Source organism: Python bivittatus, unplaced genomic scaffold (assembly GCF_059951505.1).
Source record: "Python bivittatus isolate LINGU-HERP-01145 unplaced genomic scaffold, Pbiv_v1 ctg000160_np1212, whole genome shotgun sequence".
Lineage (NCBI taxonomy): Eukaryota > Metazoa > Chordata > Lepidosauria > Squamata > Pythonidae > Python > Python bivittatus.
In genome coordinates this window covers 5,202,345-5,229,135 of record NW_028277076.1, presented here as the reverse complement: position 1 = coordinate 5,229,135, position 26,791 = coordinate 5,202,345, and the positions used below count along the sequence as shown (strand labels likewise).

At 43.2% G+C, this 26,791-nt stretch overlaps 1 protein-coding gene across 2 annotated transcripts in view; it reads left to right on the top strand.

Moving 5' to 3' along the window:
- LMX1B (LIM homeobox transcription factor 1 beta) overlaps positions 1 to 13,362 on the top strand; it is a 112,593-nt gene extending 99,231 nt beyond the window's left edge. The window contains exons 3-8 of one of the 2 annotated variants that reach the window (XM_088146741.1): positions 3,905 to 4,137; positions 5,632 to 5,810; positions 6,694 to 6,771; positions 6,870 to 6,936; positions 8,961 to 9,101; positions 13,205 to 13,362. In XM_088146741.1, coding sequence (XP_088002867.1) covers positions 3,905 to 4,137; positions 5,632 to 5,810; positions 6,694 to 6,771; positions 6,870 to 6,936; positions 8,961 to 9,101; positions 13,205 to 13,362 — 856 coding nt within the window. Of the gene's footprint in view, positions 1 to 3,904; positions 4,138 to 5,631; positions 5,811 to 6,693; positions 6,772 to 6,869; positions 6,937 to 8,960; positions 9,123 to 13,204 lie in introns of both variants that reach the window. The other variant, XM_088146740.1, reaches the window with a different exon arrangement.
- Positions 13,363 to 26,791: the final 13,429 nt, after the last annotated feature.

Genomic DNA, 26,791 nt, shown 5'->3' with positions numbered 1-26,791 from the left:
ACAATGCAAAGGCCGCTCGCGGCTGTTGGGGGCATTCCTGACACCGGGACAGGGGTCATATTGTAGCTGCAAGAGGCAAGGCAGCGTTTTTCCAAGACTTAGACCATGCTGCTTTTTAATACTTTTGTTTTTCAGCTTCCAAGGACAGCAGGGCAGGGAAGCAGCACTCTCAGCCAGAAAGGGGAGGAACAATATTTTTTGGTCCCTTTTTGGAGTTAGGGGCAGGTTTAGGGCTGAGTGTTGCAGGATCAAATCAGGCATCCTGGCTGCATTCACACAAGAGCCTTAACCAGTCTACCCCTTATTTAGAAATGATCTAGTCTTTTTCCTTTTTCCTTTTTCCTTTTTCCTTTTTCCTTTTTCCCCTTTGCTCTGCTCTGCATTCCCTCCCTCCCTCCCTCCCTCCCTCCCTCCTTTCTTTCTTTCTTTCTTTCTTTCTTTCTTTCTTTCTTTCTTTCTTTCTTTCTTTCTTTCTTTCTCTCTCTCTCTCTCTCTCTCTCTTTCTCCCTCCCTCCCTCCCTCCTTCCCTTCCCTTCTTTCTTTCTTTCTTTCTTTCTTTCTTTCTTTCTTTCTTTCTTTCTTTCTTTCTTTCTCTCTCTCTCTCTCTCTCTCTCTCTCTCTTTCTTTCTCCCTCCCTCCCTCCCTCCCTCCCTCCTTTCTTTCTTTCTTTCTTTCTTTCTTTCTTTCTTTCTTTCTTTCTTTCTTTCTCTCTCTCTCTCTCTCTCTCTCCCTCCCTCCCTCCCTCCCTCCCTCCCTCCCTCCTTTCTTTCTTTCTTTCTTTCTTTCTTTTTTTCTTTCTTTCTTTCTTTCTTTCTTTCTTTCTCTCTCTCTCTCTCTCTCTCTCTCTCTCTTCCTCCCTCCCTCCCTCCCTCCCTCCCTCCCTCCCTCCTCCCCCTCTCTGCCTTTGAGTCAGTCTTGACTCCTGGCAATTGCCTGGACAAGTCCCGGCGGTTTTCTTGGCAAGATTTCGGAAGTGGTTTGCCATTGCCTCCATCCTAGGGCTGAAAGAGAGGGACTGGCCCACAGTCAATCAGATGGCCTGGTGCCCAAGGCAGGAGTAAAACTCACAGTCTCCTGATTTCTAGCCTGATGCCTTAACTACTACACCAATCTGGATCTCAATCTAGTCTTCAGCAGGTTGAAATGATCCAACCTTGAGACCCCACCGTGGCATTTCTTTAGTGTTATTAAGCTTGGTTAGGGTTAACCTTAATTTCTTTTGGGAGGGGCTGAAGACAGCTTGAAGACAGCAGTTGCCTTGCCTTGTTTGCCCTTGGCCATTGGTGAAGGCTGACTTCCTTTGTATCCAGAGGTTTCAGTTAGTGGCCTTCATTCACTCTTCCTCTTGGTCCTTCTCTTTTCTCCTGTTATCCCAGGAAAAACCTTGGCTTCTTTTGTGGATATGAGGGTCTATGTGAGGACCCTCCAAGCACTGTCCAATGCTCAGTTCCCAATCGTTGCATGATCCCGATATCCACCCAAGGTTGTGGTTTCCCAAGCACATTTGATGGCATTCACCTAACATATTGACTCATTGCTGAGTAAAGAGAATTCCTAAGAAATGCAAACTTTTCAGTTGTGAGTGATTCATACCCCGTCTAAGCGTCTGCAGGAAGGGAGCAAGGTCCAGAAGCACCATGTCCTGCAGCCTTTTAGAACTGGGCCATTTCAGAAAGGAGAGGGAGGGGAAGGAGTGGTTAATTGAATATTCCCCCTTGCCTGAAAAGAAACTCCCTACCCCTAGTTCGTTTCTTGTTTCCTTCCCAACTGCTTAGATTTCTCCATGAAATAAGTTGTTTGGTTTATTGCATGAATAGGCTGCCCAACTCCAACCCAACTCTGGGTGGCCTATACAATAAATAACTTGCTTCGATCCATAACTGATTTATTATTTATTATTTTAAAACATTTTGCCGCGAGCATTTTTCCTGACCTGTTCAGGAAATTTTTGTGCCTCAAGGCTGGGGTGAAAAAAAAGGGGGGGGGCGTGGACCATTTGTTTGCCCCTCCTTTATTGCTGGGATAAGGGGGGAAAACATCCAGGGGTGTTCTGCTAAACCTCTATGCTGAATCCTGAACAGGTTTTCTGCCCTGCATTTATATGCGAGCCATCTTACAAGCTATGTTTTTAATCAAGACATGGAGAAGTCAGGCCATTTGTCAAGGTGGGTTTCCTGTTGTAGCCTTGTTTTCTTTTAAAGAGAAAGCAAGCGAGCTGGAAGTGGGCAGAAAAATATCTTCCAGTAGCTCGTCTGTGGTTGATCTTCTCTTTCTGTGAGGATGGCTGCTCCTCTGTTTTCACCAAGGCCCAAAAAACGGAGGGGCCAAACAGTGATTCTCGGAGATCTGATTACTTTCCCCAGAATCTCATTTTTGCTCCCAAGGTTCAAGCCGAAATTCTTTGTACAACCTTTTCTTTTTGCAACCATGTGACCTTGAATGACTTTGGAAGTTGTTGGTTCTCCATTTCTGGAGGTTTTTAAGAAGAAGCTGGACAGTCACCTCTCATGGAGGGTGACCTCCTGCCCCTTGAACAGTATGAAAGTACAATTGGTCTGTGATGGCCTGAATGGAAGTCCATCTGCAGATGCTTTCACACCAGCACTGATCCTATTGAAGCTCCTTCAGGGTGCCCTGTCTCTGTCACATTTCCAAGTTCAAGGAGCAAGCTCCATTAAACGGAGCCCCCCTCTGGGGTTAAGGAGCAGAAGGTGGAGCAACAGCCAGAGAAATGTACACTCACTTTTAATCCCCTTAAAGCAAATCCTGTGGGCTATACCTAACGATGCAAAGATCTATGCTACACACATATACAGTATGCATCTCCCAGGAGAAGCACCTAGGAATAGATAAAGATAAGGAATTTATTTCATTTGGACTTATATGCTGTTCTGCTGATTTGGACCTGCCGAATGGATGGGAAAATCCAGGGTGTGTGCCCAACCCCCAATTCTTACTTTTCAGAATTTTGTGGTACACTTCAAACTTAAAAACTGCATACAATGGTAGAATGTGTTCCTATTATTTGCATCAAAGGGAGAAAAAGTGTCCAAACATGCATGATCTCCAGGAGCAAAACAGCTTGGAAAGAAAGCATTGTTCATTAAGAGAAGTGCATGTCACAATAAACGTTTTGGATATCCGAATTGCAGACTTTATCAAGAGTAGTGGTTTAGATGAGAAACTGAGTTAAAGCCCAAACTGGATGAGATCATTGTTGCTTCTGATAGAATCAGATTGGCACCTTATCCTGCTCTTTCTTCCTGGTTGGAAAGAATCTTTGCGGCACCAAGGAACCCGTCGTTGCTTGGGGGGTGGGAGGAACAAATAAAAAGAAAAAAGCCGATTGAGAAAAAGAGGAAGTGATGTTGAGTATCTTCAAGGGAGTATCTTCTCCTCTCTCCCTTCTTTGGTGCCAACAAGAAGTTGAGTATTGCCACTGGAGTTGGCTTGAATGTAAACCCCACTGTGTCCCATGAAGCTCACTCAGAAGGTTGGCTACTTTAATAAACCAAAAGAGTATGTCTCTCTAATTAGCAGAGATATTTCTACATGTGCTTTTAATAGTTTGGGGAAAATATTTGCATAGGACCATCTTAGAAGAGCTACCTTCTCCCCCACCAAAGAAGGTGCATTGGTTGACAGAATGGAAAGATATGTTCTTCTAAACGAATTTAGCATCAGCTCAGCGAACATGCAGGTCATTGATCAGCTAGGATACCTTTGACCAGACAGTGGCAACCCCAGAATTGTGGCTAGCGAGTTCACGCCCAGAGGATTTGCTTGCAAGCATTAGCCATCCGTTGATTTCAGCTCTAGGAATGGCAGGAATGGGGTGCGGTTTGTCCCCTGTGCAGAATGACCTGACAGCTCTCTCTTTGATTGGTTCTCCCCTTTCCAACAGATTGTTTGCTGCCAAATGCAGTGGGTGCATGGAGAAGATCGCCCCGACGGAATTCGTCATGCGGGCACTGGAGTGCGTTTACCACTTGAGCTGCTTCTGTTGTTGTGTCTGTGAGCGGCAACTAAGAAAAGGGGATGAGTTTGTCTTGAAGGAAGGGCAACTTCTATGCAAAAGTGACTATGAGAAGGAGAAAGATCTGCTCAGCTCCGTCAGTCCGGATGACTCCGATTCAGGTAAGCGTCCCTTCTGAAAAGGACCATCCTTGTAAAGGCCTTGCTTGGTGGGCTTCCAAAATGTATCTGGTTGGCCACTGTGTGATACAGGATGCTGGTGCAGATGGACCTTTGGCTGGATCTGAGCTCAGGGCTCTTCTTAAATCTGCCTTACAACATTTCCACTAATCAAAGTTTTCAATAGAAGAGAATACCTGTAGCTCAGGGTTGAACTGTGAAGTTCTTGGTGCTGTCTGAACTTAGAGAGCACCAAGTTCAGAGAACAACAAGAACTCCACAATCAAAGGTTTGTTCAAGATTCCTGATCCCTCATATATGCCTGTCTGTCATGCAATTGCCATCTCTTCTATTATCCTTCAATATAGTGGGAAAAATTGATGGGCATCCTATATCCAGCTATTTCCCTTCCCTTGAATTTGTGGACCTCAAGATATTCAGTTTGTTACAGGAAGATAAAAGTACAATACACATCTCACCAAATAAAGGATGACACCTGTAGCTGGAATCACAAGGGCTTTTTTGCAGTGATTAGAAAACTGAAATCTGGCATATGATAGGAATATGAGAAGCAAAGGAAATCTGATCAATAAAAGTGTTCTGTTTCATTTTTTCAGGGAATCCTTAAAAAAAAGTTGGGTGCCCTAAATCCAAAGTTGCTATTTTATGGATTTTGTATACATTTCCCCCATATTTTATATTTTTTATGCACTGCTTATATAAGTGCCCTGGTGCACTCTTTTCTAACATATCCTGCCATAAGATATACTTTTCTATACAATATAGAAAAATATGTAAATTTCCCTAATTTAAGATTAAAGTTCAATAGAGCCCTAAGATAAAGGCTTTATAATACAACTTTATTAAATATACACTGATTCTTATATAACCTGACATTTACAAACTTTGAAGGTTAGAGCAATGGACTTTCTTCCACTAATACAGCAGAATTTCTGATTATTTAAACACATTTCTAACCCATGTAGTCCAAAGTCTCCAAAGACTTGAAAATTGTCTTTCTTTAGCTAATGCGATATTAACCATAATAATAGTTGTGTAGTTTGATTACAGTCTTGTAGCTGAATCCAAGGAGTCATTAGGGTTCATAAAGCAAAAGTAAACAACTTATGCTTAATTTAATGCAGCCTTCAACCTAGAAAATACAGGATAACGACTGATATAAAGGGAAGTTTGGAAGGAGAGGACTAATTCTGCAAGTTTACAGAATGGGCAGAATATACATGTTAGGTGACCCTGATTGGTGAGTGTGCATGCCATAATTATAACACCATCGCCCTAATTCCTGGGGTAATTTTGCACCAATCTAATTAAAAAAAAAAAAAAGCAGGATGGATAAATCCAGCCACTGTGGTTTATAAATATGGCATAGTGTTATGTGTAAACCAGGCCATGCTATTTAAGAAAGCAAAGTCTGGCTTAGTGCAATGTGTGAATTGAGCCTCTGAGCTCTCCTGTATTTGCATGATATATCAACAGTGAAAAGTGATGATGAGGATGGGGACATCAAACCGACTAAAGGACAAGTGAACCCGGGGAAGGGTGGTGATGACGGAAAAGATCCAAGGAGGCCAAAACGGCCACGGACGATACTCACAACGCAGCAGAGAAGAGCATTCAAAGCCTCCTTTGAAGTCTCCTCCAAGCCTTGTAGGAAGGTATGTCTTTGAGGAGGAACACCCTTTGTCATCCCTCCAACATTTGCCATTAATCATCGGTACCATTACACGTCTTTAACAAAAACACATGTTTTGCACACAGAAGATTCTCACCTTCATCCCAGGCACGCTTGGGATAACTCAGGCGTATTGCTTATTTATGGGGCCGGAATGCCCCCAGAAAGACCTTTCTTATCCCCAAAATCCATTGATCTGGAAGGATTAAAACACAGAGCAGGCCACGTGATGCACCTTTGTCTTCTCTAAATGTTGTCACCACCCAGCATCTACTGCCCCAGGCAAGTGATTCATTCTCCGTGAGCGTAGCACAGCCTTGTTTCTCAGCACAAACCCAGGTCCTGATTGAGTTTTGAACCTGAGCTACATGGACAGCTTTCCCTTTTCTCCCAGCAGCCAAATCTCAAGCTTCAGGACAATCTTTACTTCTACATTCCCTGAGTAGATGGGATATTCATGCATGGCCCACCAGCTCACTCAATCGGGGCCATAAGACTCACCAAGACAAGCACAGTCGAGCTGAAACATTTGTATCGACATGTGTATGCAGGAGAAGCTGGAGTTAGCAAGACCTAAGCCAAGATATCTGGTTTATAAGTTTGCAAACACCCTGAAAAATAAGATTAATCTTGCAGCCTTTGAAAGTTTCAGTTGCAGTCTCCAGATATCTTTTCTCCCTGGGAAATTAAGATTCTGCAGAAGCTTGCTGCAACATTTAAGTTTGATTCTTTGCATGCTGCTATGATTTCTTGGAAATCAGGGCCCAAACCCTGCCAGGTATCGCCACTGAATAGATTAAAGCTGATCCAGGAGTTTCTTTGGATTGTGGCAAGCTTGATTTTTATAGATTTGGCCTTTCTTGCAGGTGAGGGAGACTCTGGCAGCTGAAACAGGTCTCAGCGTTCGAGTAGTGCAGGTCTGGTTTCAGAATCAAAGAGCGAAGGTAAGACTCTCCCTCAAGGAGGCCACCAAGGCCACCCTACATCAACAAGGGAAGAGCGAGAGAAACCAGGGTGATTTTGGCTCTCTTTCCTTTCTCAGATGAAGAAGCTGGCTCGGCGGCATCAGCAGCAGCAGGAGCAGCAAAATTCGCAACGGCTCGGCCAAGGTGAAGCCACCGCTGCAACTGAGTTGGAATGCTTAAGGATGGCTAATTTAATTGCGAAGCCAACATCCTGCCTACCTGCTTTATGTTCGGTTCTAAGGGGAGGGCCAGCGTGATGCAAAATAGTCACGACTCGGATCCAGGATACAGGCCTGAATGGGGTTGGATTGCAGCTGGATTGGCCAGGGAGGGATTTAAAGGGAGTGGGCAAACTTAAGAGGCTCTGAGCTGATGCAGTATGAGCTGGGGGGTGGGGTGATGCAGAGTAGAAAAGGCCTTTTAAAGAAAGCTTTTATATGGGAAGGTTAGAAAGTGTCAGCACTTCAAAGCAGTACAGACAAGAAACCAATTTCATGAGTCCTAATGCTACCTTTATTGCAAGGTTACAGTAACAGCATCTAACACGTCTGAAAGCACTTCTCCCCTCCCCGGCTTTACTTTCCAGAGAATTAGGGAGGGTTCCTTCTGAGATGCTTCTCACGCCCCTTTTCCTTCTGGGGGCTCAGCTGCCTCTTCTCTGACTGTTGCCTGGCTGCAGCTCTTCCTCCTGTCTCCCAAGGATATTCTCACAGCCTGCTGCAGGAAGTTAGTCGTGTGAAGCCTATTTTAGGGTTCTGTGCATTTCCCATCTTAGAATAACAGGAACTGTGCTGCCAATTTTGGCCAACTCTGTATTCAATCTGGCAGTGTGGTTGGGGGAAATATAACCCCCACCACCCCCAAAAATGGATATCACGGCTGCAAATGCCCAGGGGTTGCAAGCGGTCCACTTCTGTTTTAAAAACAGTGGAATTGCCCATGTTCTATATGTTCCACAGGAATAAATGTGGGGCTAGACTTCCCAAGGTAGGTAGGTAGGTAGGCTTCTGAGAATATATCCTGGCATATTGCAGCTCTTGTTCCCTAATAATAATTAGCATAGAGTTCATCCTGTCTGCTTTGGGCCATGCTGGCACCATAAGGCGCCAGTCAGGGTTGGCAAAGTGCTGCAATGGGGACTGGACAAACCCAGGCCTCTGCTCCACCCAGCTTGCAAAATCCTTCAAGCGAGGATGCAATACCAACCCCTGAATAAGGATGAGAGATGCAGCCGTCCTCAGACAGGCATTGCTCAACGTCGGAGTCGGCAGTCAGGATCGTGGGAGTGGAGCTCAAAGAACAGTTGGCAACTTCTCCTTCCATCCTGGCAGAAATGAATGGCTGTTTTTCAAATAACCCTGAGATAGGGCTGAAAGGCTGGGGGCTTTGTGAGGGAAGGGGGAATTAGGAAAGGTCTTCAGCAGAATCAAATCCAGACTCCAAATTTCATTCAAGTGGAGGAAAGAACATTTCTAAGGGACTTTCTTTCCACAGGGAAGAGAGTTTTGCTAGATTCACAGGGGTGGAGTGTGTTGTTCTGCCCTTATTTAAGGACATGTTGGCCAAGGGAGTCCATGTGCAAACATTCTGTACAGTCCTCTCTCCAGGTTTGAAATCTCACAGTCTTCCCACGCTCAGTTGCTCAGTCTTCTCCTCCTCTCTGCCTCACCATCTTTCATTGTAGATGGAAAGGAGTCTGCTGGGGGTGTGGAAAAAAAATCAACAAAATCTTCACTTCCTTTTCATCTTTTTCATTATCATTTGTTTCCTCTGCCTGGTTTGTAACCAACCCCTTGTACATTATTTTGAGCTCTGTTCCTCTTTTTGAGGGGGTTCCAAGCCAATTAGGGATCACAGATTTGATATGATGAAACAATCATTTTGGGTAGCCAGATGGAGTTGTGGGATGACATCACTTCCTGCTTAGTTCTTCATAGTTTAATCAAGAATCTCATCATGATGATATGGGGTTGGTGGGAATTTCCTGAAAATGTGAACCATTTCAGTTCTGGGCATTTCCTGTTTTTATCAAGAAAACGCTGATGAATATCACCAGGTCTTTGAGTCCTAACACATATGGCTATTTTTTAAGGTTGGATGTACTGCCATTCTGGTAGGTTTACTACAAGCGGAGCATTAAATGAATCTGGTTTTGTTTTTCCTTACAGAAGTAATGTCAAACCGAATGGAAGGGATAATGACGTCTTACACACCACTTGCGCCACCACAACAACAGATTGTAGCAATGGACCAGAGCAACTATGCCACTGACCCTTTCCAGCAAGGTCTCACCCCACCACAAATGCCAGGTGACCACATGAATCCTTATGGTAAGACTCTCTGGGAACCAGCTGCCCTTGTCATGTGCAAGTAAGACCTTCAGAACATCTGTTTAAACTCTGAGGTCTTCTGTTAACAACTGGAAGAACGTAGAAGTGATAAGAGAGCCCACAGAGTGCAACGGTTAAGGATGAACTCAAGAAACACCTGTTCGTCCATCCTTGGTCATGGAAACTCTGGGTGATTTTAGACTGGTCACTTTCTTTCAGCCCAACCTACCTCACAAGGTGGCTGTGGGGAAAAATGGGAGAAGGAGTGCTGTGTAAGCTGCCTTTATCTCCTAAAGGACAGCAGGATAGAAATCTAACAAATAACATTCAGATATCATATATATTTTAGAGTCTTTCCCCCCTTGCTTGCTTTGGAATTGTGCACAAGGAAGCAGAGCTCCTAGAACTGGATAGATCAATTCTACCCCATTCCCACATTCATCTGGGATTTTGTTTTAATCCCACCCACCCCCAAAAGGATCTGAACACCCATTAGTGTACTGCATTCAGTGCTAGTGAGAGTGTTATAGGATATGAAAGCTTCCTCTGTGGTTCTTCCCTCTACCTGTTCCTCCAGATCTCTGCACCCAGTTGGCCAATGTAGGAATTAAATAAGCTGCTCTCTCATTTCCTGGAGCAACGATAGCTGTCAGAGATTTTGAAAAATGCCATTGCCTTCAGGGCAAATGACATTTCCTAAGGATGCTTTTGCTTGGATTGCCACCATCCTCAACCCACATGCCCAGGAAGAAGAGAAGAAGAGACGTAAATAAATGAATCAGTGGGGCCCAGAGGGTGTCTGGAAGAGTTGCTTCTCCACCTTGGGCTACTGATGGCAAATATTGACCTATTTAAGAGATCTCTTGCATTTGTGTGGTGTAGATGTTGACCCTGGTCTAGCAGATCTCAGGTGGGTTCCATAGCTGACCAGCTGCCCTCAGAGAAAGTTCAGCCATTGTTCTCTTTTGCACCTGATTATGGTGCTCCACTTTGAGCCAGGCTAAGAAAGAGCCGTAAAGAGTTAAACCACTAGAAGTATTATTCTAGCTATGTGCTTCTTATTTTAAGGAGGCATGGAAATGGAGAAAGTGGGGGGAACAGTGATCTCAAGACCTGTCTTTTCAGTACCACATCAGAGAGAAGGCTGTATCAGATGTGGTTTGGCAGAAGGCTGGTTTATCCTCTTGCCTTCAGAACTCTTCAGCATGCAAATTGATAACAGTTCTTATCTCACTTACAGCAACAGTATGTGGGGTGGAATGTCTAGATTCCCAAACGGGGGGTGCAAAGTTGGTGGCATGAAAAGGACATCCCAGTTTATCTCTGTGGCTGAGCAAGGATCCACCCTTCACCCATCAAGTTGTATCCCGTACGAGGTCTTGCTCATGCCTGGGTTGAATAATTCAGAGGTCCAATATTCAGTCTTACTTTATCCATCAGGCCATAAAGTTCATGGGCCAGACCAAAGAAATAGGTCCTTCTCCTGAGCAAGGTGATGTTTGGAGTCCCATAAGTCCTGGGAAATCTAGTTACTATTGCCCACTTCAATGTCATCTGACACCTCTGCCTCATTCACTTTTGACCTCGTTCACCCGGATGGGGTTCTCCAAAACAGCTCTTGTCTGCAAAAACCCATGATCAGTTTTGCCCACTGAAAGTTCTTCACTTGCTCCATGCCCCTTCCTCCCCATCGCAAAAGATCTTCCACATTTTGTAGCTGCTCAAAGCTGGAGTCCTGTCTGTGGAATGGTTGAAGATGAGGTTCCAGAAAGAAATGGAAAGTCAATATCATTGACCTAAGAACTGCATAGTCAGGGAGCAAGGTTTATTCTGCAGTTTTACAACAGCTGTAGTTTTCAAAGTCAGCCCATAAGACCTGTTGCAACAGTGTAAAGTTATCTAGTCCTCATGATTTATAACTTTATATCAGAAATGTATGCAGTGTTTTCTAAGAATGGGAGAACTTCTTTTTTTCAAGCTAGGAATGATGGTTGCCACCCTGATTTCCCCATAGAGGCCAAAAGGGTTTGTGGAACAGGTTACAAATGGTGGTGGGAATGCACGTAAAAGAAATCACACACAAGGAAAAGGCAGTGGTAAGGAGAAGGAAAAAGCAAACACAGGCACTCGTTCTTCAGTTTCAAGCTCTTATAACAAATATAAAGAAGAAAAATCATGACGGTAGATGAAGCCGAAAGGAAGAACGTGTAGTCTCTCAGCAGAGCTGATGAAATATTTCTGCTTTTCTCTGTTCTGCTTCCTTTTCAAATTCCTGCAAAAGGTGATGATGGCGAATAGCCCTTGAAGACGTGGGTGAATTTGCCAAACTCCCTTTTCCCCTGATTGCAATTCATTCCCTCAGCTTCTTTTGCATGCCTGCATGAATAATCCACCTTACCTGACTATGGCTAGGGATGATGGGACTTGGAGTCCAGCGCATCCAGCGGGCACCCTGTCAGGAAGGCAGAGAGACATCCCCTGGGGCTATTTAGCTGTTGGAAACAGCCTTGGCTGCCTTCAAGTCAGCATCCATGGTGATCATCAGAACTTGCTTTTGGAGTCCAGCCAAGTTTGCACTGAAGCTGGGGGAGGGATGAAACATGGACACCCCCCCCTTCTCAAAGCTGGGCTTCTCCCTCCCCTCTTGCTACCCCTCTCCATTTTCCTTCCAGTGGCAAGTTTTATTGGCACTGACACAATTTGATCCTGCAATTCCCGAGAGCCACAGTTTCCAGCGATGGAATGCAGGATCTTTTCTCTTCTGCCAACCTCCTTCCCACAGATTGTTTGCTCATGTCAGTTAGAAAAGGATCTCTCCCAGTCTTTCTCCCTCTCTCTTTTCAAACTCTTCTGAAATGCTGTAGACTGCAATGCAAACAAATTATTGGCAGAGGGCCAGACCATTTCTTGCTTCCCGCCTGATGATGCTATCATCGTACCATTAGATACAAGAGCAGGGTCTGCTTTTTCTCTTCCTCTTATTCCTCAAGCGCAAATCATTCTGATTTTTGAGCAGAGGAAGAGCCGCTGAAGAAAAGGTGTACTCTTCCAGATGATTGTGACAGCTCAAAATGCACATAGGGCATCTCAGCATTATTATCCTTATGGTTGACTTTTTTTTTTTTAGATTTTTTATCCCCCCTTTGTTATTTTTATAAATAAGGCGGTGAACATACCCCAACCTCCTTCCTTCTCCTATTTTCCCCACAACAACCCTGTGAGGTGAGTTAGGCTGAGAGAGAGGGACTGGCCCAAAGCCACCCAGGTCTTTCACGCCTAAGGCAGGACTAGAACTCATGGTCTTCTGGTTTCTAGCCTGGTGCCTTAACCCCTAGGCCAAACTGGCTCTCATTTATTCTTCCCAGAAACTGAGCACACCAGAGATTAAGATAGGCTTCTTAAAAAATTTCTCCAATAGTTTGCTATTAGTGGTCATTCTTTGGAACAGAAGTATATCCAGATGTGTGAATAATGTGCAGAAATTCCTGTTAGGTCTAGAAACCCTAAGAGGCAGCTAGTGATGCCTTAATCAAAAGTTGGCTAAGTCAATCCAGGTTTGCGGTGATGCAAAAATTGTAGCATGAATATTTCCTGCTCCCCAGATCTCGCTAGACTTCTGATGTTACCAAAATCCTACGAATTGAGTTTGCTTGGCGTGTGCCGTTTGCAAGTTCAATGTTAGAATCCCTCCCAGGAGAGAAGGAGAGCATTTGCTGTTTGCAAGGAAAATTAGGACAAGAGGGAGAATTGTTCTCACTAACCCTCTTCCTGATGTGTTGGCCTTCAAGGCTAAAATGTGTTGGACGCAACATTTCAAACTTACTTGAAGGCCACCCCCAACCTTCTAAAACGAACCATATCATGATGCATTTCTGTGGTACGGGAAGGATTTAAAGCTGATGTTTCTCTTACTGTAGCTGGAAATGGGATGCTCTGGGAACACGGTGGTCACACGAATTCCCTGCGTGGGCGAACCACGTGTGGCTCACCTTCTCAGAAGATTGTAGCACGCTCGGTCCAGTCAACCAACCTCTTAATGTGTCTGTATTCTGTTTGTCTCTCTGCTCTCCCCAACCCATCAGGAAACGACTCCATTTTTCATGACATCGACAGCGATACTTCTTTAACGAGTTTGAGTGACTGTTTCCTGGCTTCCTCAGAAGTAAACTCCATGCAGGCAAGGGTAGGAAATCCCATTGACAGGCTCTATTCTATGCAGAGTTCCTATTTTGCCTCATGAAAATCAGTGGAAAACCGACCGGGGTGAACCGGCCCAGCTCTTCTGAACGCAGCACCGACGTTGCAAGGGACTCAAGGGACTCCTTCCTGTTTCCCAGCTCAAAAAAACTCGTACAGCCATATTTTCTTATTTTCCTCCACACTGACATTGGTCACTGTGATGACAGGAGCATTAAATTAAGGGAGTCTCTAGCTCCAGCAAACGGATAGACGAAGAATCCTCATTCCAAATGTCAAAAGGACCACACATCGCTCTCAAAAACGAGGTCACCAGGGTTGGACCAAGGAACGCTCTTGCTCCATGGTTAGTTTCTTCTTGAACCCCATCACGGCAGACGCAAACACTTCCCACAAACATTGCTTTGGGATCTCTTTCTATGGCGTGGGGCTTCTCCACGCTGCCCTTGCGAGGTTGGCCAAGCTGAAGAAATGAATTGGAGAGAACCGCCCCTCTTCTGTTCTGCATGTTTCACCTCCCGCCATGGACTGACAACCCTCAGGATTGTGAGACAATTTGACATAGCTGTGATTCCTGCAGGAACATTCCTATTTTCCCTCACTTTTCCTTTTTTCCTTTCTTTTCTTCTCCGTAAAACCAAACCAAACCAAAAACAGCCACATTTGTGGCCATTAATTTATAGTCTTTATACTGCCTGGATCTGGGGCGGGGGGGAGGTGGAGGGGAGGAAAAAGTGGAAAATAATAAGATTAGGGCAAGGAAAAGTCAGGCCATGTCATAATAATAATATTTACTGGAGGGGAAGAGAAGGAGCCAAAAAGATGAGCAGAGGAGGCAAATTTAGATTTGTTACAACCTACTATCTTTGAAAGCAATTTTATAAAAGGTAGAGCAAGAGATATTCTGGAGCACCCGATTTTATTTCATGTTGTTTGCCATCCTGGGTGTGTTAAAACTTAAAAAAAAAAAAATGGTGAAGTAATTCAGTGCCAAATTTCATGCCTCCACCCCCATCTCCCCTAGCTTTGATTGACAGTCATCTGTTGGTGATTCCCATCTGTTTATACCAATTTGACAGAAATACCCTGCAATTTCTTGCTCCAGGATGTATTAATTAGAGCTGGCTTTCATTTGGATCTTTTTCCTCAATGGGGAAAAAAAAATCTCTCCTCCCCCTCACAGCCTCCCCCCAATTATCCTTCGTATAATTGCAAAAAGCAAGCCGGGATGGCATTCTGTAGAGATTTACCCACGGTGGACGCCTATTCCGAAGCAGCGCGGTTATTCCCAATACACGTGGACCAGTTCCTAGTAGATATTACGCCTTGACAGATGCAAAGATATGAAATACATTCTATGGTGCTTACTGCTAAGAAAAGAATGCAAGGGAATTCTACCCTTTTAGCTCAGATGGAAAACCAACATCAGGCCTTTAAGAAGTATGTTTGGGTCATGCTCCAGAAAGGGGATGGATCTAGGACTAAAACTAAATGCGCATTGATTTCACTTAAATTTAATTAAAAAGCATGTCAGTGAATTAAATATCATTGCTACCCATGTATTGTACATTTCACAACTTCTGCCGTGTTTTAATTGCAGTTGGGTGAAAACTGGAGTACAAGCTCAACATCAAGTCTTTAGGGTCTTCCAGGCCATTCTGGGTCCACCAGTTTTCCATCCCTGCATTGATCATTCTTCCCTAAACTGAGTTCCAGATGTTTTGGTCTACACATCCCATCAACCTCAGGTAGCATGGCCCAAACTCCCACCAGATGTGGTCACCGTCAAATTCCATGCCTGATTTTATTATATGATTATATTATACAATTGATATTTGTTGGGAAACGTAAACTGGAGAGTGCTCTTGACTTCATGTGCTGCTTATGGGTTTCTTAGAAGTATCTGTTTCGGCTACCCTGGGAAGGAATGCTGGATAAGATGGCCCCCAGGTTCTGCAGAATCTTGATATGGTCTTTTTATATTCATAAAACAAGTTGAGAAAGTGTGGGTTAGCTTCGCTAATTACACACCTATTGAGTTGATCAGAGTTTGCCAACCTGGAGGCCCTCCAGCTTTGTGGACTTCAATTCCCAGACCCCCCAATTAAGATAGTCATTGCTGAGAATTCTGAGAGTTGAATGAATGAATACCTGCCGTTCAACACCAGTAAAGGCTGATGGTTGAAAGTAATGAGAATAACATCAGATTCAAAGGCCAAGTAGACCCAAGCAAAACTATTCAGACTTGCTTTTCCTTTCCCGTGGTATCCTGGCAGAGATAAATGTCACTCTTATTTGTGGTATGGATGATTCCCCCAGGAATCTACTCGTTGTATGGTTTTAACCTGGGACTTCAGGGTCAAAGGTTTGAAAGCAGACTCTTGACCTTCTCTTGATTTGAGGCTTGCTCTTGCATTGTCAAGGGGATGCCATTGGATAAGTCAAGCAGATAAGGATCAGCAAGCAAAACAGGTAGGAATGTCTGCTGATGTCTTGGAAGGACAGAACTTTCCTTTAAAAATCTGTGTTGAAGTACACGTGATGACATCCCATGTGGGATGTCAGACAGCCAAGAGTTACAGCAGATTATTTGTTCCTTGCCCTGAATGTCCCTGCAGAGGAAGCACATGCACACACATACATGTGTCTCCAGTCTTTCAATCATGTTTTCTCCAGTAAGAAAAGATCAGTCTGAAAGTGCTAGTGAGGCATACTTACAATATGAAAGGATATGATTGACCAGGCTGCCATGTTCGTAATGCTGTTAATAATGGGGGTGGAGGGACAAGGAAGGAATCGTCCTTGGGAATTTTTCTAAAATGAACATAAATCACTGATTTCAAAGGGGTCACCAGATGGGATGTTAACCGGAGGAGGGATTTTGCTACTCCAGATGCGTAGAATTAATCTGTTCAGTGATGCTATTAATATAATACTATGCCACTTAGATATTCTCATTGGCTGTTGAGATCTATGCCCTAAGGTTGTGTTCTCCTAAAAGAATCCTGGAAGCAAAATTCAGCACCTTTACTTAATGATATTTCCCAGGATTCTTTCAGGGAAGGCACCAGAGTTAAACCAGCACAAAACTGCTGTAAATTTTAACACATAGGGAAAGGGCGCCCTGTTAATATTCCATAGCTCGGTGGGGAGAGACACTGGTGTGCAAGGACATTTCTCTGTATTCTGTAATGGGGAGATTGGAATTCCTTGCATTTGTAAATCAAAAGGAAAGAGCCCTATGAATAAAATGTATTTTTGAATCAAAGAATGAGATGCAATTAATAAAAATAATAAATAATGCTGTGTTCCAGAGCATATTAACCATATTTAGTGATGGCACAATAAAGACTTTAAAAGCCATTTTGAAAAAACTAAGCATTATCAATCAGCATAATATGAACACATTATCTGCTCTGGTTCTTGTATTTTCAGAAATTGGAGTTTTCCATGTGCCCTCCCCCCCGTCCCCAAAGAATTCATCGTATGCCAATAGATCTTTTCTCAATATTAAGTTCTAATTGATCTATCAAGTGACAATGTAGTATTGTGTTTTCTTGATCCATTGGTACTTTTTGTGTTTTCTGTGATGGGGAACTTGCATCCTTATAAGGAAATGTCTTTTTAATTTGTGTGTATCACCAACGTATCATAGCAGGAAATTCAGATTGGTTGAAGAATGTAGAATGGAAAATTATCATTGCCATTGCTTTCCAAGCAGGGGAAAAAAAATGAAAGCAGTCAAAGAGAAGGTGGGAAACTAGAAACATCTCAAGAACTTTATATAAGTTCTAGAACATGGAGGATTTCTTGGTTCTTCTGCTTTCAAACATTGTGAGCCCTGCAGTACTCCTTCTCCAGAATATCTTCAGTAAGCTGTTCATGTGTCCTACTTTACAAAAGATAGTTCTATACTTCAGGGATGGGAAACCTGTGGCTCTCCAGATGTTGTTGATCTACCACTCCTGGTAGCCACCAGCAGTATGGCCAGAGGTGAGAAATGCTGGGAATCATAATTCCCAGCAATATCTGCCGTATGCTTTTGCTCTATTTCAAAGGCAGTCAGAGAACAATGCAATACATTCTCTTTGAAGACCAGCCCAATTTTGGTTCAAAGAACCATAAGACAAGAGAGCATGGATTTTAGCAGCATCCTAGAGAATAATGAATTGCAGGTACGCTTCACCTGGTCACAGTCTTCTCCCTTGTGGTGAGATACCTTGTCTCCTATTTAAAGCATATGTCAATTCATAACTACAAATTAGTGTGTTTAAATTTTATGCAAACCATATTGACCAATGTTTTTGGCAAGGAGAAAGTGATCATTCGTTTAAGTGCTCCTTTCTTTCTTGGCATTTAGAATATACATAACAATCGGTGGGTACTAGGTATATATTTAATGCATCGACCTACCAAGGAGGTTGTAGTCCTCATAATTCTCAATAGAGACCTCAGAATGCTGCATTCAGTTTTGTCTCCAACTTCCTTAAGAATCTTGCCAAACCCTTAGCCATCTTCTAAAAGATGGAGAAGCCATTTCCTCCCACTTGGGGACCGGTGCTATCCTGCATTCCACAGAACTTCAGTTGAATTAAGAATCAGTTGCAATTTGCTGCAGCCATCAAGTTATTTCTCTATCGCCTCCATCAAGGTCTCAATATACATTGATAAAACACTACGACAGTAATTGGCCTGCATACACAAGTTGAGCTCAACTGCTTTTTTTGCAGTGTTGCAATAACTGTGCGTGATCCCTTCAGTACATCACGACAGGAAACACATGTTGACATCATCTTCTCAAATGTTTTCTCTTTTTATATCTCTGTTGGGTCAGCCTTTCCTTTGATTTCTTGCAGCGATGACCCAGGCACATGGATGAAACATTGCACAAAAGTCATCTTGATTTAGGGTTTTTTGTATGGTCGTCTACAGGGATAAATTTTTGACTCGCCCTCTTTCAACAAGCAACTGTATTTAGAGCATTACCTTCCAAATGCCCTAAGCCAGGGAGGCTGTGTTTGGGTGTGTTTTTTTAATTCATTTGAGTGTATTTGACTCATTCCCACTGAACCCCCTTTTCTTGATGATACTGCTGTTTGGGAATGGTTCTCTTTTTCTGCGGGGTTCCATCAATGTGAATTTGTCTCTCAGGCATTCAAGGATGGGAAAAACAGTATTGACCGTTGCAGCAAACAGCACCAAAAAGTCTTCTCCTTCTCCTTCTCCTTCTCCTTCTCCTTCTCCTTCTCCTTCTCCTTCTCCTTCTCCTTCTCCTTCTCCTTCTCCTTCTCCTTCTCCTCCTCCTCCTCCTCCTCCTTCTGAACCAGAAGTAGCTACACTACGAAACAAGATTAGAGGGTGCCCTCTCAGGTGGTGGGGGAAAAGATTTGGTTACTAAGGGCATAACTCAGCATTGACCTATGGCCACCATTCACTGGGGCGTTCTGACAAAATGCTCAGATGTGCAGTTTTGTGACTCCCATTCGTTTCCTTGAACCTTCCACCTGCTCGCCAGGAGGGTAGGTCCCATCCAGGGTTTCAGTCTCTGATGCTTTCAGTTTTAGGCTGCAAATGGAAAACAAACCATTTGCTGATCTCCCCTGTCCGATCTCCGCCTTGCCGAAGGTTCCAGTTGGGTTTCTGTCTGACACTGAGAGGTTGAGCGGTTAACTTCAAAACGTTCCTATTCGGTATTCTTGGTTCTTTTATTTTCTTTTTCCCCCCAGATCACCTTTCTCCCCTCCCTTCCCCTGGTTTTGTTTAACTACATCTGGCTGTATTATCTGTATATTTATATATTCTGTATTTATGTTAGCAAAATGTAGTATTTTGTAGCTGTTCCAGTTTGTTTAACTTGTAAAATAATGACGATGACGATGATGATGATGATGAAGATAAAGATAATAATTCTTAATATGGTTTCCCATTCCAATGCTCTTTTGCCTTTTCTGATTCGTTGGGTTACGCCATCAGCATCTAACCTTGTCTCTTTTATTTAATGACTTGCCATTTCTTAAATTATTTATTAGTGTGTTGTGGGGTTTTGTTCTTTCATGTCCATGTGGTCATATCCTTTGGTCTGATCCATTTTGATTTCCTCTCTTACTGCCATCAACAGGCAGTTAAAGCGATGGGATTCTCAAATTTCAGGTATTTCTTTTTTTTCCTACGTGGGAGTGTGTGTGCGCGCACGGGCATGAATGAGTGAAAGCTAATACTTCAGTATATTTGTAAATAAAAGCAACCTGTAAATGAAATGGGATTATTATTATTATTATTATTATTATTATTATTATTATTATTATTACAGAGTCTACCAAATAGTTCTGACTGGATTTGGCACTTTTGATTATCAGATTCTTCCCAAGGATCTAGGATAAAGATACCTTTCTCACATATACATTGTTCCAATATAAGCAAGTCTCTGTAACGGATTCACTGAGATTCTATCCATTCCTACTGGGACCAAATACTTTTCCAGATCTTTCAGTATGGCACCAAGAATACCATATTATTTTCTTAGTTATTATTATTACTACCCCTACAATTCTTGGCCCTTCCTCTAAAGTTTTTCATCCTCCATGAAATAGTCTTCTGTTTTTCAGTCTTACTGCCAGATGCTTCTGAGTTTCTTCCAAGTTTCTCTTGGAGATTTTGGGCTGGCTTATTGGAATACAGTTTGACTGTTGACAGTGAAGAGGTCTACTGCTTAGGATGTTGCTTTGGGGGGTCTCCATTGCGGTGAAGCCCCTTGTCTGCACATGCTTCCCAGTCAGCAAATGGCCCGTGGGAGGAGTTCCCACCTAAGGTGTCCCCTTAGGATTGAATGGAAGCATGAAAGCCAAGGAAGCTGCTGATGGCTGGAAGAAAGATTGTCTCTATCAGCCTGTGGCCTCCATGGCTGCCCACCCTTTCTAATCTCAAAAAGCCACCAGAAGTTGTTCCCTCCTGGTGTTCCCTCAGGGTTGAATGGAAGCTAGGGAGGCTGCAGGCCACTGGGGAGATTATGGTGCAATGAACCACAGGTCTTTCACTCATATAAATTGGGCACTCCGTAAAAAAAAATAATCCGTGCTTTGTCCAGAAGAATTTCACTGACATTTTCTTCTTATTTGAAAAGCAAGTTCTCTTCCATTAAACTGTGTAAGAACAGTTAGGGGAACAAATGCAAGAGAATCTTTTACTAAGGTGCTTAGGTGGTTAATTTCCCTGCCAGAAAAAGCTTTGCTAAGCACAACAGCAGGCTAGGTGGATTTTGCTCAGGTCAGGAGACACCAGTGACGATGCAGACATAAGAATCCTCCATCCTCGCCACTAAGGCATGAAACCAAGCCCAAGGATGATTAATCAGAAGCACCTTATCGGATGTTGTTCTCTCCCTGCTTCTCTTTCTGGTGTCACCAAGTTGCAAATGAAGAGTGATTTACCCTCCTAGCTGTACTAAACAGAAGGCAAATGAACATAAAATGCAGAAGAAGAAAAACAATGGAGACTGGGGGGAAAGAATTACTGGAAGCACCTGGAGCATTGTTTCTCTATTCTACACACACACACACACACACATTTCTCTGAGCAACTTTAAATCAGATTGTCAGTGAGGAGGCATCATCTAATCATTCAGATTTCTTAATCACTCTAGGGCATAATCTAAATTCCAAGGATATTCTTCCCCCATCTCCCATCCCTTTGGTTTCTGATCAACCAAGCCACTGCTACCAAGGGGGAGATCAGAAGGATAAAGGGCCATTGCTTCAAAGAATTATAAAAAAATCCGTTTCATTTCACTAGAAGGTGAATTAAGAGTTCTGCAGGAAATGGCCTATCTCAGTTCTCCATCCCATTGGAAGGGAGAGAAGCTGGGAATTATGGTGCCACTTAGATTGTACTTCAGAGCAGGCCATGGAACAATATCTAACATGACATGAACTTCCTGGAGACCCACCAAGACTACTGACACAGGTCAGTATGATGGATGCTCCTCCTCCTCCTCCTCCTCCTCCACTTCAACAGTGGTCAATTTCTTCTACTTGGTTGCCAAGGAAACTGCATGAATGTGTCCATGAGGTCCTCAGATGTTGAGCTCAGCTCAAGCGAGACTTGAGTCTACAATAGGTGGCATCAGTTGGGCAACATTTGCTGTTTTTGACAAAGGTAAGGATTGGAGTTATTCAGAACTTAGATGACAGAACATCAGGAAATTCCCCACTGTAGGCTAGATTGGGAAATTAAAAAAAAAAAAATCAACCTGGAAGAAAGCAGTGGCAACACCTTCTCTATTGTTGCCAAGAAAATTAAGTGTCTATGAAGTCATCAGGGAGACTTTGACTATTTTCTCTTTTCCCTGCTTAGTAACCACTGGTTGGTCCTAAGGAACAGAGTTGGCTATGTGTAACTGCAACAGCCTCTTCTGCAGGTCTTTTCTTACCAAACTGGGAGCTTAATTTTGTTTGGTTTGACATGTGTTTCAGCAAGTTGGCCATGATTTTGCTTTCTTTTGAGTTCTTTGGGGTCATGGAGGGGGCGAGAAGGTGGCGAGGGCAGGAAGCTCAAAAACGTTTGCCAAGTAGCCTCCTTTCTTCATAGGGGGAATAGTTAAATCTCTGATATTTGCTCCAAAATGCTGTCTCAGCTCCAGAATGATGGGACAAAAAGAGAAAAAGAGGGCATCCTGGGAGATGGAACAGCACGCTCCACCTGTGAGACCTTCTTGGAAATTCTCCTCTCTGTGGCAAGACATTGTTAAAGCAGCCTCTCGTGTATCAGGTGAAATGAGAACTGGTAGCATGAAATGCAGGGGCAACTTTCACACCCCATGCTAAAAAGAAAGACTGTTTGGACCATGTGCACAGTTTCCGTTGAATGCCAAGAATTTCTTTACCGCCCTCTCATAGTTTCTCCTCCACTGTGGGCAGCCTTGCCAGTGCAAGAGATCTGCCAGGAGCTGCAGCACACTGTTTCTACATGCTCACACCAATGCACCAGCACCTGACCTGGTTTTCATCCCGCTCCGGGGCAGGCAAACACCTGGGCCATGATGCTGTCCAATGTGTTGTTTTCCAAAGCGAGAGATTCCCAGCTTTGGATAATTACCACCAGGAGTGCAACGTTAGCATCAAAAGCATTCTCTTTTCACATCCACCCTCTGCACCGTCTTCCCCCATTCCTCCAAAAGATGTGTCTGTGCATGCCAGATAATGATTATTCTCCCACACACCGAGGAAAGCCAAAATCTGGTTGCCTCTCCACTGATGTCTACAACACTCCACCAGCAAGCTCAATTAGCTTGGGTTCATTCACTGAAGGAACTGTCCAGCTTGTCACCATGAAATGAGTTATGGCTGATCTTACTCTCTGATAGATGCCAAATGCGTAGTCTTTCTTCTCACCTGCCTTGTGAGATCTCTATCTACACAGGCAAAGATAAAACCCTCGCACACCACGTTTAATTAATCATCTCCTCACCCATATTCCCTTGTTCTAAATTGAACCACAAGGCTTCAGCAGCAGCAGCAGCAGCAAGGATTAGACACACCCATCCTCTCTGCCTGTGGACCTCTCCCCAACTTAAATAAAAACAAACATTAGAATAATAAAAAAGCAGGGAGGTGAACTTGTCTGAAGATGGCTGAAGTATGAATTGCAAATGCTTGGCTTCTTACACAAGATCTCACAAGACCTTTATTTTGTTTATTGACTGGTTTATTTTGCAGGATTTCCACACTGGCCCAGCCAAAAGACTCTGGGTGACTTACATGAATGGATCAATCATAATCTATCGTTAAAAGAAGAAAAGTTCATTGGCATAGTTTGACATAGGCAGTAACATAACCCCTTCATAAATTATGATCCAACAACCTGGTAAAGGGTACATTTTTCAGGCTATCCTTATATTGGGGTGGGAGGGAGAGATATCCTCCACAAGAATGGGACACCCACAGAGAAGGCAGGATATGCAAAGCCTTAGTGTGAGTGTGTGTAAGTGTGCATGTATCTCCTGTTTTTATGATATTTGATGATGAATTGCATTTCTGTTTTCCATACTTTTCAGTTTCCGTTTATAGTAGTGATGTCTAAATCTGTGTTGAAACATAAAACCAGATGCATTTTTCTTATTTCAATGGCCCCTTTTTTACCTTCTCAAGGAAAGGTTTCTCCTTGGTAGAGCAAAGTTACTTTTATGATCCGCACTGATTTACCTGTAGGAAGAGCGTGCAAGTCTATTCTGACTGATTTTGACTGCATTTGCTAAGTTTGCACAACATGGGGGACATAGTGATTGATCTCTGTTTTGAATTCACACAATAGCTTGAATCATAATTAAATCAGCGCGTGAAACAACCCACAAGAAAAAAACTCTAATCAAACCAAGTTTACAATGTAACATATGCCCAAATGTTGCTGGTAGGTCTATGTTATGTGACCCCAAACTATTCAGTTGCTCACCACTGATTCTTCACCAAAAAAGGTAAGCAGTGGGTACCCTGGCTAATGGGGGTTGATTTAAAGATCCCACCAAATGGGATGGTGAATGAAGATTTCCCCTCACCTTATCCTTACAGCAATGCTGAATGGGAGCTTGTCCTCCAAACTTCATAACTTCATAATTTCCTTCATAACTTCACTGCCCAACCCAAATTTCTCTGCTGCCAATGGGACACATTCTGCATGGCAAAGAACCCCATGGACCAGAATGCTTCAAATAGTTGACTCTTCTCTCCATAAATGATGCCCTTTCAATTTCTCCACCTTCTAAAACCACCTTGGCAACCTGGTATTCTTCAGTGCACTGGAACGCCTAGCATTTCCTACCAGTGTGGCCAAAGGAATTCTGGGAGTTGCGGTCCCAACCCACTGCAGAGTATTAGGCTATTCCAAAGCAAGGCAGTAGAAAATGATATGTTTAGATCTATTTTCTTGTAATGGAATAGTTGTTGCCATTCCTGATGACCTAACTCTTAATTTTCATCCATTTGCTTAGGAATTATTTTGCTCAATTACCAGGGACAATTAGATTGGCAAGTTTTCTTCCCTCCCCCCCTTAAAAAGCAGCTGAGATGAAAAACCTATAATGGGTGCAAAGACTAATTACTGTCATTACAGAAAGGGTGGATTCCAGTCAGCTTTCACCTGCTCCAACTTCCCATCCTTGAGACCATCTGCACCTAAGAAACTTGTAATTTTCACATTCTGCCCTGCTTTCTACCTAAAGGGATTTTCTCCAGGATCCAGGTTAGTTTCTTGGTTAAGCCCAATCATCTTTCTTAATGCTGTTTAAAATCATAGATACATTCTCTTCAGACATTGCTCCTGTGAAAGACAAAAGCATATCAAGGGTTGGTCTCAGGTCCAGCAGCCCTCCTTGTCCTAGCAGTGAAACACTGCACAGAGTTGGGGATGGAGATCCACTTGGGCAAAACCCATGGGAATTTCTCAAGATCTGAAACCTTTCCCAGAATTTCAAAACCCAAGGAAGCGTCTTCATATGTGCAAATTCTTTCCTGCTGCAGGTAAATAGCACAAGTGAAGTCTGACTGAAAACATAGGCAGATGTCAACATAAATTTATGTATAATTCTATACAACTCACCTATAGTCCTACTTCCTTTGTGTATGGTTGGGTTTGCAAGACATACCGAGACCAGGGAATCTATAGTACAATTGATTGTGTGAACCTAGCCATTATCCTCACAAATTGTGGAAGCCAAGCTCTTCTGTGAAACCTTACCTTGCTGTATTAATTTGGGTGTAACATATTGCTGGAATGCAACCATGGTGTTGATATGCAGACGATACCACCCTAATGGCAGAAAGTGAAGAAGAACTAAAGAGCCTCTTGATGAGGGTGAAAGAGGAGAGTGCAAAAGCTGGCTTGAAACTCAGCATTAAAAAAACTAAGATCATGGCATCTGGACCCATCAATTCCTGGCAAATAGAAGGGGTAGAAATGGAAGCAGTAACAGACTTCATTTATTTGGGCTCCAAGATCACCGCAGACGGAGACTGCAGCCATGAAATTAAAAGACGCTTGCTCCTTGGGAGGAAAGCTATGGCAAGCCTAGATAGCATATTAAAAAGCAGAGACGTCACCTTGCCGACAAAGATCCGCATAGTCAAAGCTATGGTTTTTCCAGTAGTAATGTATGGCTGTGAGAGCTGGACCATAAAGAAGGCTGAGCGCCGAAGAATTGATGCCTTTGAACTATGGTGCTGGAGAAGACTCTTAAGAGTCCCCTGGACTGCTAGGAGGTCAAACCAGTCAATCTTAAAAGAAATCAACCCTGATTGCTCATTGGAAGGATTGATAATGAAGCTCAAGCTCAGATACTTTGGCCACCTAATGCGAAGAGAGATCTCTTTGGAGAAGACCCTGATGCTGGGAAAGATTGAAGGCAAAAGGAGAAGAGGACGGCAGAGGATGAGATGGTTAGATAGCATCACTGAAGCAATGAGCATGAAACTGAGCAAACTCAGGGAGGCAGTGAAGGACAGGAAGGCCTGGCGCAATATGGTTCATGGGATCACGAAGAGTCGGACACAACTTAACGACTGAACAACAACAACAACAACAAGAAACCATGGTGTTCCCTGAACCCAAATGTAGGATTTAGAGTGCTGTGAGAACACGTCATATACGTAAGCGTGCCAGGTATTTATGCATGCTCTCTTTAAAATAGTTGCATGCCACAACAAACTATGGATCTTCGTTTGTCTGTGGTTGGACCTGTAGAATGCATTTCTGGTAGGGCTGTGCGAAGCCTTCTAAAGAGATGTTTAGAATGTGTAGAAATATGTACAAAGCACCTCTTCTGAGTCATAGACTCAGCAAAGTCTTTTCAGCTTGCATGGCTGCTTCAGAAGATGTTCCTGGCTGTCTTGGCATGTGTGTACAGGAGTACCTACTTTCCTTCACTGGGAAAAAAGTCCTATCTTCTGTTTTCTTCTTCGGTGATATGTTTCCTCTTCTCTTAGCAATGACACAGCCACCTCCTTACGTTAGAAACACGTAAGATTTCTTCTTGTGCTTGATATTTGAGTAGGTGAAGTCTCACATAACTAATTAGGCTAACAACCAGCCTTAGCTAAATTTCACATGCAAAGATCCCCGATGGGTTAGTAGTTTTAGGGAGTATCCCTAACTATAAGCAGCTTCAAGCAATCCTGAGGCCCATAAACATTTCCAGGGATATGTAGAATACCCATGAAATTCTCTCTCTGAGTATACAATTAACAGGTTTTAAAAAAGCTTGTTATGCAGCATGCAAGTGCTTGTTTACAAATTGCTGGGAGGAGATATGCTTTGCATTATTTTCATCCAAGAGAAATTAATGTTCTGCAAAAGTTAGAGGACACAACTGCTCTCTGAAATTAATCCATTTTCCAGTCCTTTAAAACCAGTTGCAGATTCTTAAAAAATCGGCTTTTGAAATGTAATCTAGTCCACCTCCAAACACTGAACCAAAGGTATACTGTTGA